Below are 16,921 nucleotides of genomic sequence, written 5' to 3'. Positions count from 1 at the left end.
ATTTCAGCAACTGACTCAATCCTAATTGAGAGCTGAGAACCCTCCACCTCCCTTCTGCTTTCCAGGATACAAAAATGACACTGGTAGGTGGAAATAACTACAGCTGTCCCAGTGGGAGAGAAATCAGTGCTACACAGCGAGTGTAATGGCCAAAATTAAGCACTTGCTTGGTGCTATTACACAACACAACCCAGGAAGCAACTTCCAAAACCTTGACCTTCTCTTCAAAGGCTTATTTCTGAATCATCTTTCCTTTTGCTAACAAGTGAAGTGGATTCAGCACTCAAGGAGGGTACTCTGGGTGTTGAAAACATCTTTACCCGTGCTCTAGTTACAGGAGAGGCAGCAGCAATGACTGCGTCCACACAGCAGCCCTGCCCTGGCCAGGCTCCCCACACACAGGCGTTTGCAGATGAAGCTCTACTGCATTTCCATCCTCAGCACATAAGCCAGCTAGTCCTCACCAAGCGGTGGCTGTGATCAGCCAAACACCTGCCCACTGAGAAACCAGCTGAGATCCACCAAGGGACAAGCAGGTAGAGACAATCAAGCAGTGAGTATAAGACTGGCAATGGTGGGTCACCAGCTCCTGACCACCATCAGGTCCTCCTCTACTTTGGTGATGTTCAAGGATCTCTCTTGAACATGAGTCAGACACAGAGATGCCCCCTGAAAGAGCTGTCTATCGCTCCCAGGCTGAGCACTAACCTTCCTGACCACCAGCATCACTGCGCTGAGAGCAGCAGTCTGGTATCATAGACAGGGAGAGTAGAAGAACTGCTCTCCTGAAACGAATGGAGACTGTGGTCTCTTTTCCAAGTCTTAGTTTGTGATCCACCAACTGCAGAGCCTACGTTCCCTGGGCCAACTTACAAATCAAAAATCGTCTACAAAAATGGCACCTATATTAATATAGGTGCCATAGCTCGCTCTGCAGAGAGAGCTTTGCCTCCACGGGGCTTTACAGAGGGAGTCAATACCATCACCCACATTCAAGATCATTAGCATCTTTAACAACAACTCGTTTAAACACGCATGCTTTAACATCCTCCACGCTTCATTGGCTTGAATTAAAACTCTGGATATTCACGTATTTACCCAACTCCTGGCTGGACCTCAAGCTCCTACAGCTTTCTAAGGGCAGTGTCAACTCCTACTACTCTCTCTGGTGCCCAGCCTGTTTGGAAGTCAGGACTCTAAAGATGATTTCAAGGCATGCAACAGGAGTGCAACCTGGTTGTATGGAGATTGCACTGACTCTTTACTGACAGGCATGGTATTTGTTCTGGCCAGATAGTTTTTTCTCTTCTTCTTCCAGCCTATCACTGGTTTTCACATGGCAGTAGCAGCACAGCTTGCACACAAGAGGGTGTCCTGGAAGTGACGGTTGCCATAGCTATATCTATACAGCCCCAGCCACCCAGCCACGTCAGAACGATGCTCTACAGAACGGAGTTAAGTTATAAATAAGATACTCTCAAGCCTTAGTTCAGAGCACAACTTGCAAGTGTACAAAACACTAAGCCTGCTGGTTTGACCTCTTTCACTTTCTTTTATAGACATGATGTGTATTCAAAGACTCCTCTGCAGAACAACATTGCTCCAGAGATGCCTGTAACACCGGCATGGTGACGCGCACAGGTTTTACATAACCATACCCTCAACTTCTCTACATCGTTCTGCCCAGTCTATTCTCCAGACACCCTCCCTAGCTTACCTGCCAGCTCTTCTCCACACCACAGGCCTGTATATAGAGGGCTCTGGTATACTAGAGGACTCTGACCAAGCTGCCAGAATCTACATTCTCCTGCTCCGAGGTCTACGTGATCTCCAACAAGCTCCTTCAGCAGGCTGTGTTTCTGTTCTCCTCCTTTCTTTGAGGAATACAAGCTACCTCTTCTTATGAACATGATCACTGCCCAGCCAAAGAGATGCAGGAGCAGCCAGGATCCCTGGATATCGTGAGAAATAATAAAGCTTGGGAGTCTCTGCTTAGACCTCACCGGTCCTTCTGGGACGTGACATCTCGTGAATGACAGCAGCACTGCTGCATAAAAGCAAGTGAGTGGTGTACTTTGTTGTATACTTTTTCCAACTAATACCCCACAATATCCCCAACTACATTAACCCAGCTGTAGAAGTGGTAACACAGAAAAGACAGAGGAAACCACAGCGTAAGAGCCTACGCAGAACAGGACAGAAGGTGATGTGCTGGGAAAAAGGTAGAGCCTAGTAATCCACCTTTTGTGATCTGCTAGCAGCAACACAGAGCAAGCAGTACGTTGTAGCAACATCCCATTCACACTCGCTGTCACCCTCAACCATCGTGACAGCAAGTGCTGCTTTGTTTTGCTGCATCTTCCCAGTTCTACCCCCTTTGATACTGGAGCACAAGCAGGAGGAGATGGCTTTACACTCAAGAAGCACAGCTACTGCATGTGCTTTGCATGGGTACAGAGCTGACCGCTTGCGTGGTGGGGAATGACTGGGAGGTGCGGCGTAATTCAGTGGTCAGCATGTGGGTCCTGACAGAGCAGCAAGCCTAGAGCAGGGTAGGAAGCTTGAGGGGTCCAGGACTTGCACCCCCTTCTGCTCTCAGAGGCAGGTACCGTTCAACGCTGAGGGTCTTGTGCGGAGGTTAGCTCACGGCCCAGCTCTCATGACCTCGGGGAAGGCATTTTATCTCTGTGCCTTGTTTTTCTTCCTCCATCTGGACAGCAAGGGAGAGCCCCTTGCACGATCTGTGGGAGGAAGGGTCTGACTTATGAACAGCAAAGTGCTTTGAGATCCTCTCATGGCTCGCACACTGAAACCACCAACTCCACAGGCCTCCCTCACCATCCCCTGTGCAGGTGCATGGTGGCCATCCCCTGAGTCTCCCACAGACAGCTGGGGCCCAGAGGCACAGCAGGAGCTCGGAGCTCAGCACCATCCTGTGGCCCCCCGGGGTCGATCTTGGTGGGGAGCCCCACCAGCCTTGGCCAGGCCCTGTTGGATAGATGCGTGGTCAGAAAGCTAGCAGCAAACAGACAGGGGCAGAAGGGGAAGAAAACTGCACCAGGGAGAGGAACATTAAGAAAGGGACAAAAGAGCTCCCAGAACTACAAAGCATCACAGCAGCAACAGGGCCACCACCCCAGGAGCGATGCAGTCCCCCGCCAAGCCCACGGACCCCAGTCCATCACGCAGCAAAAGCCCAGCCCCTCATTCTCCTCCAGCCGTTCCCAGTCCTGCTGTGTGCATGCTACAAGCTCATTCAAAGCATGTTTTTATTTTTCAGCCTTGCATTTCGCATGCTCACAGTGGCCGCCCCAACCTGCGCTGGCCCCCAGGTGGGTCTGACCTCCCAGGTGGGCCCCAGAGATGGTCCAGGTGGTGTTAAACCAGGCACAGGTCTGCCTGTCCCCACCCAAGGACTTCACCCTTTGTCTTTCACATGAAGCCTCCCACCTCAGCTCCTTGGCTCCCAACCCTAAAACCGGGCCAAGGATCCTTCTGTCCTACCCATCATGGGCTGGAGGATGCAGCGCTCCCCATGCAGGACTGTCTCAGGCGGTAGGGCTCAGCTCACCCAGGGGACCTTCTAAGCCAGGGCCACCACAACAAGCAACAGCAATACCCCAGGTCCCCCGTCCAGCACAGGCAGGGACATGGCCTGGCTACAGCAACCAGAACTGAGACATAAAAAGCACTTTACACCACGCTCATGTTATCCCCTCGTCCCTCCCCCTCATCCCCTTCGGAGCTTCTTAACTTCAGAAACCTTCCTCCAGAGGAGTGTTGGAGTGACAGAAAACATTTTCCAAGCCTAATATCAGTTCCAGATGTTCACAGCCATTTCAGTTTGTACCTCACCCTGTAAAACACATTTCTCCCTCTCCCTCTCTCAAGTGCAGCGCCTGCTTCGTCCATGACATAATGCGCTGGCGGGCTCGGCCGCGCACACACACACGCTCGCGCCCTCTTCGAGAGCCCCATGTTCAAACAAAGAGCATCACTCAACTACAAAGCCATCGCACACACAGAGTTATGAGTAATTTCCACAAGTTTTAATAAACAGTTTGGGATGTAATTGCTCTCCGTCTTCTCCGCTGGCTCCTGAGCGGAGAGCCACTCGCTCCCCGCACGCTGATGTTGAAAGCGTGGTTTGTTTCACACACAAGTTTACCTCCTATTAGCCTCAGACGGTCCAAGGGCTGTGTTTTTCTAAGCACCAGTAATAAGCTTCTTTAAAAAGCACATAGAGCCGGAGGCAGCCGACCCATGCAAGCTCCCAGCTCCTTCCGTCCCGTCCCGCAGCATCACCGCCCTATGCGGAGCCCGGCAGGGAGCAGAGGGGATGTACATTAGATCAGCCTCAAAACTCCCTCCTGACTCTGCTCCAGGAAGAAGAGGAGCAAATATTTTCTCGCTCAAGGGAAAGGCTACATCTTCCATTTGCAAAGCAAAGGGGAGGCCAAGGAGTTTTGCAAGGGTGAGAGACTGGAGGCTTTGGGGGCACAGGAGGAAGGCAGACGGCAGGTTAGTACCTGGCCGCTGCCTATCTAGCTTGCCATGGGGCTGACGAGCAGGTTGGCACAGCTCCAGCCCCAGCCAATGCCAGGAATCCCAATAAGAAATGGCTACAACTGCAATAAAACAAACAACCCCCCCATACAAGCACAAATAACCCACACGGTTAAACTCAAGAGATCCAAGGGGTGAATGACAGCAGCCTCAATAGCCCTCAAACCTTTCAGGATCCTCCCAGCCCAGCGCTGCCACGCTTTGCAAACACCCGTGGTGCACCTCCCAGCAACGGGAGCAACCTGCTCCTACCTGCCAGCAGACCGATGGGGAAAGAAGATCCACCAATATCCATCAAAACCCATCCAAATTTCATATCCCACACACTCCTCCCTAAGCTTCCCCCTTTCTGGGGTTGACTTATTGTTTCTGTGGGTGCTGCTCAGATGTGATGGAGATGTGGTGCAGCATGACGGGTGGGTGATGGTGGCGAGGGGACACCCATGGTAGGATTTTTGGCTAGCCAAAGCATGGTACCAAACAAAGCCTTTGAGAGCTGTAGCAGTCAGCGTCTCTGCAAACCTATGCAAGGTATTTGCAAGAATCAGGTCATCTGGCATTAGGGGCCTGTAGGGTAAGAAAGAAATGAAGGCAGGAATGTTGTTTGGTTATAAACAACATAGAAAAAAGGGAGAGATTTAGGATTGGCTTTTCTCTTTAATTGTTAATGGGGTCATTCTGTCCCAAACAGTCCCCCAGAGCAGGGAGAGGGGAGGGCAGTTCCCCACAATGAATTCAATCGCCTGTCAAACACATGGCAGTCATAAAAAGAAAATAATAATAATAATCTGTATTTCCTACTCTGGCTGCCAGGCAAAGATCCAGCCACTTCAAAGGAGAAACCCCATGTTTCCCTGGTCTGGCCTCACCTGACCAATGTGTGAGCAATCTGGAATCCCCATCCAAAACAAAGCCCCTCCTTTGGTGGCTTGTTTTCTTTCTCCGTTACTGGAGGGTGCCCCTCCAAGATAAAGAACAAGCCTTCTTCCATGCCGGGAAACTAGAAACATAACCCAGGGCCATGGCCACATCGGGCAGCTCTGGAAGTGGATGCTGGCAAGGTGTAGGAGAAAGCTCCTGCAGGACAGAACTGGTGTATGAGCCAAGAACTAGAGCTCCTTCTCGCAGGGGTCTCCACAAACAGCCGGGGCCCCCCCAGGATGTGGGGCTCTGGCTCTTTCCAGCAGGAAAAGTCCAGCTCTTGTAGCACAAAAATTTTGGATACGGTGGTAAGAGAGGCTGCAGAAGCAGAATAGATGGGCCCGAAATGAACAGAGAGGGTGAAAACTTCCCTGTGGCTGGGAGCTGGAGCAGTTTGCTCTGTGGCAGCTCATGGCAGCAGAGGGCTTGGCTCAGAGGGTCTTACAAAATTAGTGAGAAGAAGAAAAAAGCCACCACCACAAGCTGAGAAAGCTTCCGACCAAGACCTAAGGACTGCTTAAGGATGGTGTGCAACTCCAAATTTTGCTCTGAGTGATCTTCCCGAGATTGCCTTCCTGACAGGGAAACACAGACAAATGTCTTGCCAGGATGTCCGGGAAGCCTCTGCAAAGCTGCATGAGCGCAGCGAGGTCCCCCCATCCAGTGCCAGCCCTGTCCCCCCCTTCAGTCTGGTTCCTTGTCCTTGCAGGCAGCCCAGACATAAGCTGACCAGGCTCCACCCTAAAACAAATGAGGTTTTTAATCACCCAAAGCAGTAGCTATTGCAGAGCTTTGCTCCAATGACAGGTGGAAACCTTCTTCCTACGTTCCCTTGCCTAGAGGGGGCTGAAGTTAGGTACTGCCAGCATCTGGGGGAAGCAGCCTTCACACAGAGGTAACTCTCTGCTTCAGTCAACAACACTGGCTGCCCTGACATGTCCCATGAGCTTCTTTAACAAACTACATCCAAAATCCTCAAGCAAAATGCAGCCTGAGATTTTGCCTGGCTTTCCATGCAACAGTAGCATCATTCAAGGTCTCAAGTGCTATTTTCTGAAATACATCATTGATTCACCCAAATCAAACCCCATCCTTCAGACCCCTCCACCTTGCCCAGCAGCTCCTGGAGCATGGCCTGAATTGCTGGCAAAGCCTTTGGAAGGCACAGAGAGCTCAGGCCAAGCATGAGCTGGGAACCAAACTCCAACCCAGGGAAGTTTCAGGTTCCCCTGGAGAAGTTTTGTGTTGCTTAAACGATCTCCGTAAACATTGCAGGCTTCGAGTTACTTTGATAGGTGTGCAAGGCAACTTAAAGTGTCCTTTCAAAGGCTGGCATGCAACGCAGTACTCATTAGAACAGACCAGTAAAGCCCTTGAGTTGTTGAGCGCTGACCTTCCTCCCACACCAACCATCCTATAGCATTTCAGACTGATCAGATCAAACAGTTGCTTCAGTCAGCGACTCCAACTCACAGCTCTCCTACCCAAAAAGGGCAAATAATTTCCTTCTGCCATGCTGCGTTTTTGTATTTCCCCTTCCCCTCAAATACCCATGTCTGCAGAAGCCTTCAGAAACCTCTCCAGAATGGAGCGGCTTTGATACCTCGTATAACACCTCATCTCTATGCACTGTTCTCCACAAAAGCAGCAGCTCCCAGCCAGGCAGGGCACAGGATGCATCACCGTGCACCCTCTGCACCAAGAGGAGCTTGCCCTCGCAGCCACACCCACCTGTGTAGAGGTCCGTGTCCGTGTACTCATCTACCTTCTTGTGCTGCAGGACATAGTCAGACACCTTCGTCCCAATGGCAGGCTGCACGTCCAGCCACTCTAGAGAGACCACAGTGCTGGAGGGCTCCACGTTGGGGGAGAGCCGCAGGCTGGGCAGGAGACAGGAAAGAAACCAAATAAGACATCAGCTCCCTTTCTGGGGAGGAATCCACCTCTACGAGCAGCACAATCCCAAGCAGGGCTCACACTCGTACACAGGGACGGGCAGACAGACTCACAAGGACAGGTGGCAGAAGGAGAGAGCAGGTAGGTGAGCATGGAAGAACTTCCAGTTGAAGGTCAGTTGGGTCCAGCCTACTGCAATGCATGCCCTTACCTCCCACTGCTCCTGGAAAAGCCTACATCATGCAACCCCAAATAACCCATCTAAAGGAGCCTTCATCTCCTGGGAGAAATGCTGAACTTCAGCAGCCCCACAGGGAACCAAGGACTAGCTACCCCGGAGCAAAAGAGAAGGGGAGGACCCAGCTTAACCTTCATGCAGCTCGGTAGAGTTGAGTCTACAGGAGGGGAGGGTCCAGTCTGCATTGCCAGCAAGCAAACACAAGGAAGGGTGGGAGGGAGAGAAGGGGCAGGCGTGGCTGTGAATTTACCCAGCTGCAAATGAGCAAGCCTCTGATGGGTGTGAGCAAAAGCCAAAGCAGGGCAGCTGTGCAGGAGCTCCGGCCCGGAGCAGGGAGCATGTGGGTAGGGGTGAAGGCAGAGCAGCTTTGTGCTCCCAGTTGTGCTAGTGCAAAGGCGTCCGCTCTCTTTGCACCAGGGTAAACGATAATGTGACGTACAGGGCTACAGAAAGTCCGGCTCCAAACATATGAGTGTGTTTGCTGAACTCGGGATGGGAAGTGAATCCCCTCCGAGGGTATTGGCTCACTAAGAAGGTGTTCTGCTCCTTGTGGCTCACTGGAGCCAGTCTTCCTGCTTTCTCAGCTAATTCCCCATCAGTTTGCTCCTGATTTGCTCTTATTCTGACAAGCCACAATGAATTGCACCGTAATTCCATTTCTTTCAGCATTTGAAATCCCTTTCTACAAGCCCTGCTAATCAGGTGATGAAAATCTATAAGGAAACCTTCCAGGGCCACAGCTGGAGCCAGGATATCCTAAAGGCATCAGTCACACAGTGAGGAGCGCTGGACTGCGGCCCCAGGGCTTGAAGGCGAGAGGAAGGAGGTGCCCATGGGCTGAGCCTGCAGGAAAGGGGCTGGTGCCGGGGGCCATGACCCGCGGGAGGGGCTCGCACCGATACGTACACAGGCGGAGGGAGAGGGCTGCAGTTCGGGAGTCCGTTCTCATCGAAGGCGTTGAGGTCACACCTGCACCAGTCTTCGATAACATCGCCTTTCCCCGAGCACCAGTATGAGCTCATCAGGGCTCCCTTGAAAGCCTGACATGAGAACAAAAAGCATGAACACGTGTGCTAAAGACGTGGTGAAATCTGGCCAGCGGCTTGGCTGCGCGGTGCTGAGCGTCAGGGGTGCATGTGTGCAGAGCCCCGGGATCGGGAAATACCGGGGTGTCCTCCCCAGCTCTGCCACAGACACTCTGCATGGCCGTGGGCAAGTCCCTTCGCCTCTCTGTGCTTCAGCTCCCGCGTATCGAGTGATGCTGGTTCATCCCTGGGTGCTGCTTTTGGCGTGGGGCTGGGGAGTGTCTGCACGATCCTACAGAGAGGATCTCCTGCGATGGAGGACTGAGCTGCCTGAAGAAACACAAACGTAAGCCCGTTCGTGACACCAGACATCATGTGTAGGGTACCTTTACACTGCTGCTGTGCACAATGAAACTCTTCCACGTGCCCATCCCGTAGCTGTTTCTGTCCCCACTAAGAATAAAGTAATTCCTATATCCCCAACAACACAGACCACTTCCATCCTTCTCATAGGTTTGTTATTCATACGAGCTGCCTTCCTGCAAGCAAATCGCTGCTTTGTTCATTTGCATAAGGAATACTCACAAGTAAAATAGCAGTACCTGGAAGAAAAAAATAAAATCCTGTAAAATACTTGCACGGTATTGCCCCGCCGAGCAGTCTCCCCTCCGCAGGCTGTCCCCAGCCTGACCAGGAGCCCTCGCGACCACTCCTAAGGATGCCAATGGATCCCCAGAATAACAGCTGTTCATCTGCTGGGGTCTGAGGCTGAAACACTTTGACTGAATTCCCAAAGCCCTCCAGGTCTAACCCCGCAGTGTCTTTCTTGTGCTCATCCCGCAGCTCGGGGAGCTTGGTGTTGGTCCCCATGCCGCAGGATGGGGCATTCCTCGCTCCGTACCCTGCTGTAGTTCAGACTGCATGAATTTACGGTGGTTTCTCTTGCTACCCTATGCCTCTCATGCCTAATTAAACCTCTAGCTTGGAAGACAGCATCTCTCCCTGCACACACACACGGCCGACGTTCAACCCAACCCTGTGAAGCCACAATGCCGTGCTAGAATAATCATAACACCAAAACTTCATCCACTAAAACAAACCTCTTTGTAATGCTTTTGACCTTTTAAAAGGCACATTTCAGGGTTGAAACGCCTTCACGGGTCCTCATCCACGTACAGCAGCCTCGCTGCCAGCCTCCGCGCAGCCCAGCTCGCAGCAGCACTATTCCGCCCATTCAAAGCCGCCTGCGGATGCCTGTCCCCAGCGATACTGCCCGCGCTGCCAGGTTACGCCTTAAAGATAAAAACGTGCCCTTTGAGGAGGACAGGGATGGCTCCAGCGGCTGCGGCATTTAGCAGAAAACTCTAGGAAAAGCGCCATCCCGGGGAGGTTTCTGAAAAGAGGAGGTATAAATAGAGCCTGACGTCAGGGCTCCCATTGTCCGGGGTTTTGTCACTCTCCCCAAACACCCCGAGCACCTTTAACAAGGCGCCTCAAGGCTCTCATGTCTGAAATATTTTCTGCTCCCAGGCATTTACAAAATGGGACTGTTCCAGAAGGGAAAAAAAAAAAAAAAAGAAAAAAAAGGGAGGAAAAAACATGTGAAAGAGAGAAAATCTGACGTTATTTTATTTTGTTCTTTAGAACGTAATTGAAGCGCTGGGCTGGAAAGGGCATCGCAGAGTAATTGGAGAGCAGGGAAGACAGAGAGGAGTTTATCTGACACATGGATAAATGGGTGCAGATACATTTCTGTAGAGAGCGGCGGGTCTGTGCAGGATAGAAAACAGAAAGCAATGCACATAGATGGATGGGGATGTGTGTGCTCTCCCTAGGAAGCAGGATAAATACATATGCTGTGGGTACATGTGTGCACAGACATGCGCTGTGGGCGAAGGCAGAGGTAGGGTGATCCCTGGAAGAGCTGCACCATCACACCAATGGCACCTCTCCACTGTCACCTCGTCCCCAGCCCCAACCTCTGCTGCTCTGCATGCTCCCTCCCTGGCCCCTAACCCAGCTCCTCCCTGCACATCCCCAACCCAGGGAAGAAATCCCACCCGCCCCATCCATGCCCTTTAGCCAAATCCAATAGTCAATTCCTTCCTTCTATTCTTTTTTCCGATGATAAGTGCAAGGCTGGATGAGCAATCCCCTCTGCTTTGCCTGCCCAGCCTCACACACATTTTAATTAGATCCTGCAGGTACCCAGCCGTCATCTGCCTTGCGTCAACCTTCACGCAAACGAGGTTAGCTAATCGATGAGTCCTTCAATTGCACTCATTAAGGCGAGCGCACCTACGCGCACTAACCAGGTTACTCGGAGCACAGCTAGCCCAGTGCTGGCTGCCGCCTCCGTCCAATTTCCAGCAGCCAGCTGACGTCAGGGATGGGCTGGGGTGGCTGGGCAGCCAGGACTCACCTTCCCTTGCTTTCCAGTGGGATTTCGAGCCAGCGGTGTCCAGGATTTTCCCGTCGGTGCCGGGGAGCACCTGTCAAAGGGTGGGGAAGTGGCAAGAGAGAACTGATGGGGGGAAACGGGTAAGATTGTGCAGAAAGGAGGGATGAAGCTCCCTGCATGAAGATGTTCACCATCGCTTTAGGAGGCTCTACACCCTCCGTGAGGACACCAGCCTGCTATGTGGGGACACACAGTTGCTCCACAGAAACTTCAGGACAAACAGAGGGTCTCCGTGAGCTTTGAGGACTCTGTGGTCCCTTCCTTCCTTCCTTCCTTCCTTCCTTCCTTCCTTCCTTCCTTCCACCCTTCCTTCCCTCACCTCCCCCAGCCTGCTCCAGGCTCTGGCTGCAGTGGCAGGGGCTGCTCTTAGGCCCTGGCAGAGATCAGCAGTCGAAGCCGCCTTCCCCTGCAAAGGCGATGGCTTTAACCAGCCCAGCCCCAAAGGCACGCTGCAGGCACGTGCTCCTCCACAGCTGGCAACCACGTGAAAACCTCTCCTTCCCTTTCTCCTTCTGACAGCGTAGCCCAGGAGGTACGGGACTGCTCACGCAAACCCAGGGGAACGGCAACTGCCACCTAAACCAGGAGCCCAATGGCACAGGAAGACCAAGAGCAATGGACAAAGGATGCAGAGGAGGTGCTGAGACCCATCCCGTGTGCAGCTGCAGCCTTTGGGAGAGCTGCAGGTGGGAATGCACAGGGACCTCCCTGATCTGTGGTGGCTGAGGACCGCCTTCCCCTCCTGCCTTGGAGCGGGCACCTCCACATCTCCTGTCCTTCCCTGCTGCCGTGCTCGCAAACGTGCAGCAAACACTCTCCTCCCTGCCAGGAGACAGCACGTACAACAAGAAGACCATCTCCAACACGACCATCTCTGCATCGGATGCTTCGCCATGGTGGTCACGCCAAGCTACTGAGCTGGAAAAACCCAAGAGGCTCTGCAAGCATGAAGGGCGTCCCAGGAGCAGCGCTGCCTGCTGGGGATGGCAGAGCAGCCCCTGACGTGCCGTCCTGTGCTTGCCAACCACTCCCCGGGATCTCAACGCCCCTCTGTGCCCTAAGGCAATTTTATCTTTCATTTAAAAGTATCCAAATTGTATTGTTTCCCTGTGAGTCAGCCCATTTAGTTTATGTCCTTCAGTGCCAGAGGGGAAATTTATGAGATGAGAAACTGGCTCGAAACGTTTATTTTCTAGATGACGAGTCATGCCATTAGATATATAGCATTATGAATCATAGGAACAGCATCTAATTTGCTCTTAAAGGTATAATAGGTCTGACTCCCCACACCCATACACACACATATATTGGATTGATAGTTCCCCCATAGGATGGCTAGTTCATTTGTTTTGACATGAGCAAGACTTACAGGACCATAAAGTCCCATCTTACCATAAGTTAAGCCTATTCATAAAAAAAATATTAGGGAAACGAATGATCAGCTAAGGACATTTATCCTACACTCGATTGCATATGGATCTTTCTACTGTTGTTATTTGTGCTCAGGGGGAGGCCATTTGGCCCCATTTTATAGCTTAGACGCTCTGCAACAGAATATAGAAGAACATTTCCTTTGTCCTCTGTTAGACCTGGCTGATGGAGGGAGAAGCATTAAGTTATTTCTGACCGTGGGTTTTCTGTTGACATCCCCAGAGAGGTAAATTATAGGACATGATGGAAACTTTCAGATCAGCATTTGCAGGACTCAGCACACACCACAGGGGCTGGTGTTTCCAAATGGGGTACTGGAAAGGGCATGTGTTGGGTGCTTATCTGTGAACATCTGGTCTTCTCCATGGCTGACAGGGATATAAAAATCTGGCTCAATTGTTTCTTTGAGTCTAGGTTTCTTTGTGGTTGGTATGCACACCTCGGTTTCTGGAAAAATTAAAAAGGAAATACAGGGAAATGAAAAAATAACCATAAATGAGCATGCAGGCTGCACATAGATATGTTGGAGATACCAGAGATTACCTAAAAGCTGGCAGTTTGGTACATTTTGGGTTTTGCACTAGTTTCCCTGGCCTTTGTTTGCTTCTTCTTCTAAATGTAGAAGCAAGGGTAGAAGAGTGGAAGCAGGCTGGGTCATGCCAGCGGACAGGCTCAGCCTCATGTCCAGGGACACAGCAGCCAACGGAGACATTCTGTCCCGTCCTGTTTGCAGGATGGAGACGGTGCCTGCACACCACCACCACCTTCCCCCAGGCGCCGGCAGGTGCCACCGGAGGAGGCAGAGGAACACCTGGCGAGGTGCAGCCCTCTTCTGCTTCCCAGCAAATGCAGTCACCCAGCGATGCCAGCCCATACAGTGCCTGACACAACTGGGCCACTGACCAGAGCTCCCGGACGCTGCCGTGCTCCAAGCAGTCCGGAGATAGCGATAGCAATACTGACTGTTCATCAAGGGAAAGAAGACTATGGGATGCAGGCTCAAGCAGGGATTTCACAGCCTGACTGGGATGCTACCATGATGATACGATGGCTGGAGGAAAAGTTTTCCATGCCCTTACAGTAATGCTCAGTGCTGTTCACAGGAGATAAACGCTGCTCCTTAGTCTAGACATCTCTGGGAGGAGGCGGGGGGGGGGAAGGAGGAGGAAAACGAAGGATTTCCCAGGCCAGAGACTCTTTCCAGGATCATGCAGTTTGCGTCTGAAAGTCTGCTCCAGGTTCACGGCAAAGGAGGATGAAGTTTCCCTACTGCTGTTGGCAGGTGATCTCATTTTGTGCTGCTCACACCCTCCCTGCCTCCGGCTGCCTGTCCCCAGGGAGCAGGATCACCAGCACTTCATCCTGGGAAGGCACATCAGTGGTTTGCCGGAAAGGTCAGGGTACTGGAAGGGACCCAGGGTGGGCAGCATCCTGGTTTCCGTTATTTATGGGATCCGAGGGAGCAGCAGAGGACACTGTAAAACCTGGCAGCAGGGGAAATAAAAGCCTTCGCGTTGCAGCGAGAGTCCTGTCCTGGGGAGCCAGCTCTGCTTTCACACCTCAGCTACAAAGCTCCCCATTATAGCACGATCGGGGCGGTTACAATGCGGCTATTCTTCCTCTGGTAACGTGAGTCGGATGTGGGCTAGAGCTGCAGCAGGATGCTCGAGTGCACGAGGAGGAGGACAAGGGCCAATTAGCAGATATTAAAACAAAGGAAAAACAAATAAAAAACCCCACACCCCAGACCAAAACAAAAAACTCACCTCAACAATACAAACGCTGTCCCCATTTGCCCTGGCTCCCTTTCAGCTTTGGCAGTGGAAAAAGAAATCCCTGGCACCAGCTCTCCACGCCTTCAGGGGCTGCTTCGGGGAAGCTGCATATGTGCAGGGAGGATCGCTGTCCTCCAGTAGCTCTGCTGTCTGGTGCTATATGGGGGCCATATGAGCCCATGGCCTCGGGGACGCCTCTCACTCTGTCCCCATTGAATCCTGCAAAACCTCACCCTCCTCCTGCCAGGCCCAGATGGGGAGAAAACGTCAAGAGAATCAGCCCTGAGATACAGGGCAATAGGAAGGGCCCAGATATCTGCCCTCCTGAACGGGATGCAAGGGGTACAGCCAAACTCTTCCCTGAGAAACAAGCCTCAGTTTGACTTCTCCAGGCCCTGCCTCGATTCCTCTGGCTTTTCCTCCTCCACCTCTGTCCCTTCTCCTCAGGTGGACGTTTCTCCTAGTCCTGCTCAAGCCTAGGACAGATGTCCTCCAGGCACGTCTCTGGTCTCCGCTTACAGAGGTCTGCTTCCCTACGGGCTGAACCGGGACAGCTGTATGGACAACATTTACCTAACGGAGTCAAGGGCTCCTCTCCTAGGCACAGTCATAATTTCAAAGCTAGCAGCAGAGCCTGGATGTTGCCTGACAAGGCAAGCTCCTGCTGCAGGAGCATGAGGTCTCGGGGCGCCAGCACCAGGATCCGGGATTTCTCAGGTGTGCTCTTTTCCATCTGTTCTGCCCTTCGAGGGCAATGTCGACACCAAAGTCACAGCACCAGCGGTACACTTGGATACTCCAGCTCCTTGCCCAGGGGCTGGAGAGCTGCAATGGCGAGCCCAGTCCGCACAAAGGAGGGTGGGCTCCCCACCACCCTGACAGACAGGCGGCAATGGAGGCATGATGGATGCGTTTCACGCCATTGTGGGCCCTTTAGACCGTCCAACCTGGTAATCCAGGGTTGGTATAAATGCACAGAAGTGCTCCAGGTATGCAGCCAGGGCACAGCTCCATTGCACCGTGCCTTACCAACAGCAAGTGAGAGGCAACCTTGACCCCAAGACCCAACCAAGAACCACCAACAGAAGACAAAACCAGCTACACTTTGCCCTTCTGCTGAAATACAACCATCAAAGCAAGGGAGCAACAAGGGCACGGAGATCACCTGGACCCAAGAGGAAAAGCAACACCAGTTTGTGCAGCTCCCTCTGAAACTTCCACCACCACTTTGCCATCATCTGTGCGAACAGCTAGCCCACTCTGGAGGGAGGAAGGACACATGATCCCATCATCATCAGTGCATCCTCGGAGTGAGCTGAGAGTAAGTAGTTTGAAGGACGGAGGATGGGACGGATGAAAGAGGAGCTTTCCCCTCTCTTTGCCCCTGCTTGCCTTCTGGTCCGTGATAACTCAGCTGCCCATCTGGCCGGGCTTGGGCAGTCACTGGAGCGGGCACAGCGCTCCGCTGGGACACGAGCACAGGCTGGGCAGGCTCGCTGCCCGCGGCTCCCCTGGTCCTCCCTCCCAGCACCCTGGCCAAGGCCACCCTGCCTGCCCGGGGACACTGAAGTGCCCAGTGGTGGCCATGCTCTGCTCAGCAAGAGATGGCTCCTCGGGGCCAGCGGGTGCTTGCAGGCAAGGGGTGGGAAGGAGCGATGGGGAATTTTGCACCAGTCTTGAGAGCTGCCGTCCCAGCGGGTGACCCAGCAGGGGCTCTGCAGGCCCCTGGCATGCAGGCACTGCTGGCAAAAGCACGCTGTCATCCATGTGCAGGCAGTGAAGCAGCTCTCACCGAGAGCCCCACCCACGCGCCGGGCTCCTGCCGAGGCCGACGGGGCTGGCAGCATGGGGACGTGCACCCCAGCAAGCCCACATCCCCTCCACACCACAGGCTGGGTTGCGTGTCCTGTGAGGAGGCCATGGATGCAGGCAAACACTGAGATTACTCAATTTTCGAATTAAAAGTCCTAGGGGGTCTTCTAAAAATCCAAGCTCCACGTCCATTTGTCTCCTTAAATACAAACAACAGGGGTTTAAGTCCATTTCCCACTAGGAGCGAGATTGATCTCTCCTGCCCCCCTTTGCTGAGCCCCCCTCGCCACGCCACCCTCTAAGCACTTCTGCAGCTGGCCGAGCTGCTCTGCGGGAGCGGCTTTGTGTTTGTTTCGGTTTTTCTGCGGGGAAAGGAACAGACCACAAACAGAAGGCACCGCACCGCTGAACTTGCCTGCCTCTTTCCTCCCCACTGCTGACCACAGCTGCCCTGTGGCCCCAGCCACGCCCCTGGGCATCCCCGTTGAAGGTGCTCCCGGGTGCACTGAATCTTCCAGGTCTCAGTGCTGCTCCCCGGGCTGGTGCTGGCAGTGGGAGGGAGGGGGGAAGGCGGGCATCCCCGCTCCTCCCGGTGCCTCTCAGGGTTAGCTGCCTGGCTTGCCTTCCCGCAGCCCAGGCCAGGGGACATGGAGGTTTGCAGAATATGCAACCTTGGGGTCTCGCTCTCTCAGCCCGTGCCTCTTGGTGGACTCCAGGGCTATGCTGGGCAGTAAGAAGTACGTTGCCCATGCCGTGGGGTGAGGGCAGGCTGGAATATGTTGATGGTGGAGGAGGA

At 53.1% G+C, this 16,921-nt stretch overlaps 1 protein-coding gene across 5 annotated transcripts in view; it reads right to left on the bottom strand.

The window, feature by feature from the left end:
• Nucleotides 1-16,921, bottom strand: part of ASTN2 (astrotactin 2) — a 365,413-nt gene that overhangs the window by 84,337 nt on the left and 264,155 nt on the right. For all 5 annotated transcript variants that reach the window (XM_072883508.1, XM_072883509.1, XM_072883511.1 and 2 more), the window contains 2 exons: nucleotides 8,528-8,661; nucleotides 7,219-7,367 (listed from right to left, as the gene is read on the bottom strand). In XM_072883508.1, the coding sequence (XP_072739609.1) occupies nucleotides 7,219-7,367; nucleotides 8,528-8,661 (283 nt within the window). The remainder of the gene's footprint in view (nucleotides 1-7,218; nucleotides 7,368-8,527; nucleotides 8,662-16,921) is intronic.

Source organism: Ciconia boyciana, chromosome 18 (assembly GCF_034638445.1).
Source record: "Ciconia boyciana chromosome 18, ASM3463844v1, whole genome shotgun sequence".
Lineage (NCBI taxonomy): Eukaryota > Metazoa > Chordata > Aves > Ciconiiformes > Ciconiidae > Ciconia > Ciconia boyciana.
The sequence above is the reverse complement of the archived record's forward strand: the minus strand, read 5'-3'. Positions and strand labels throughout refer to the sequence as shown.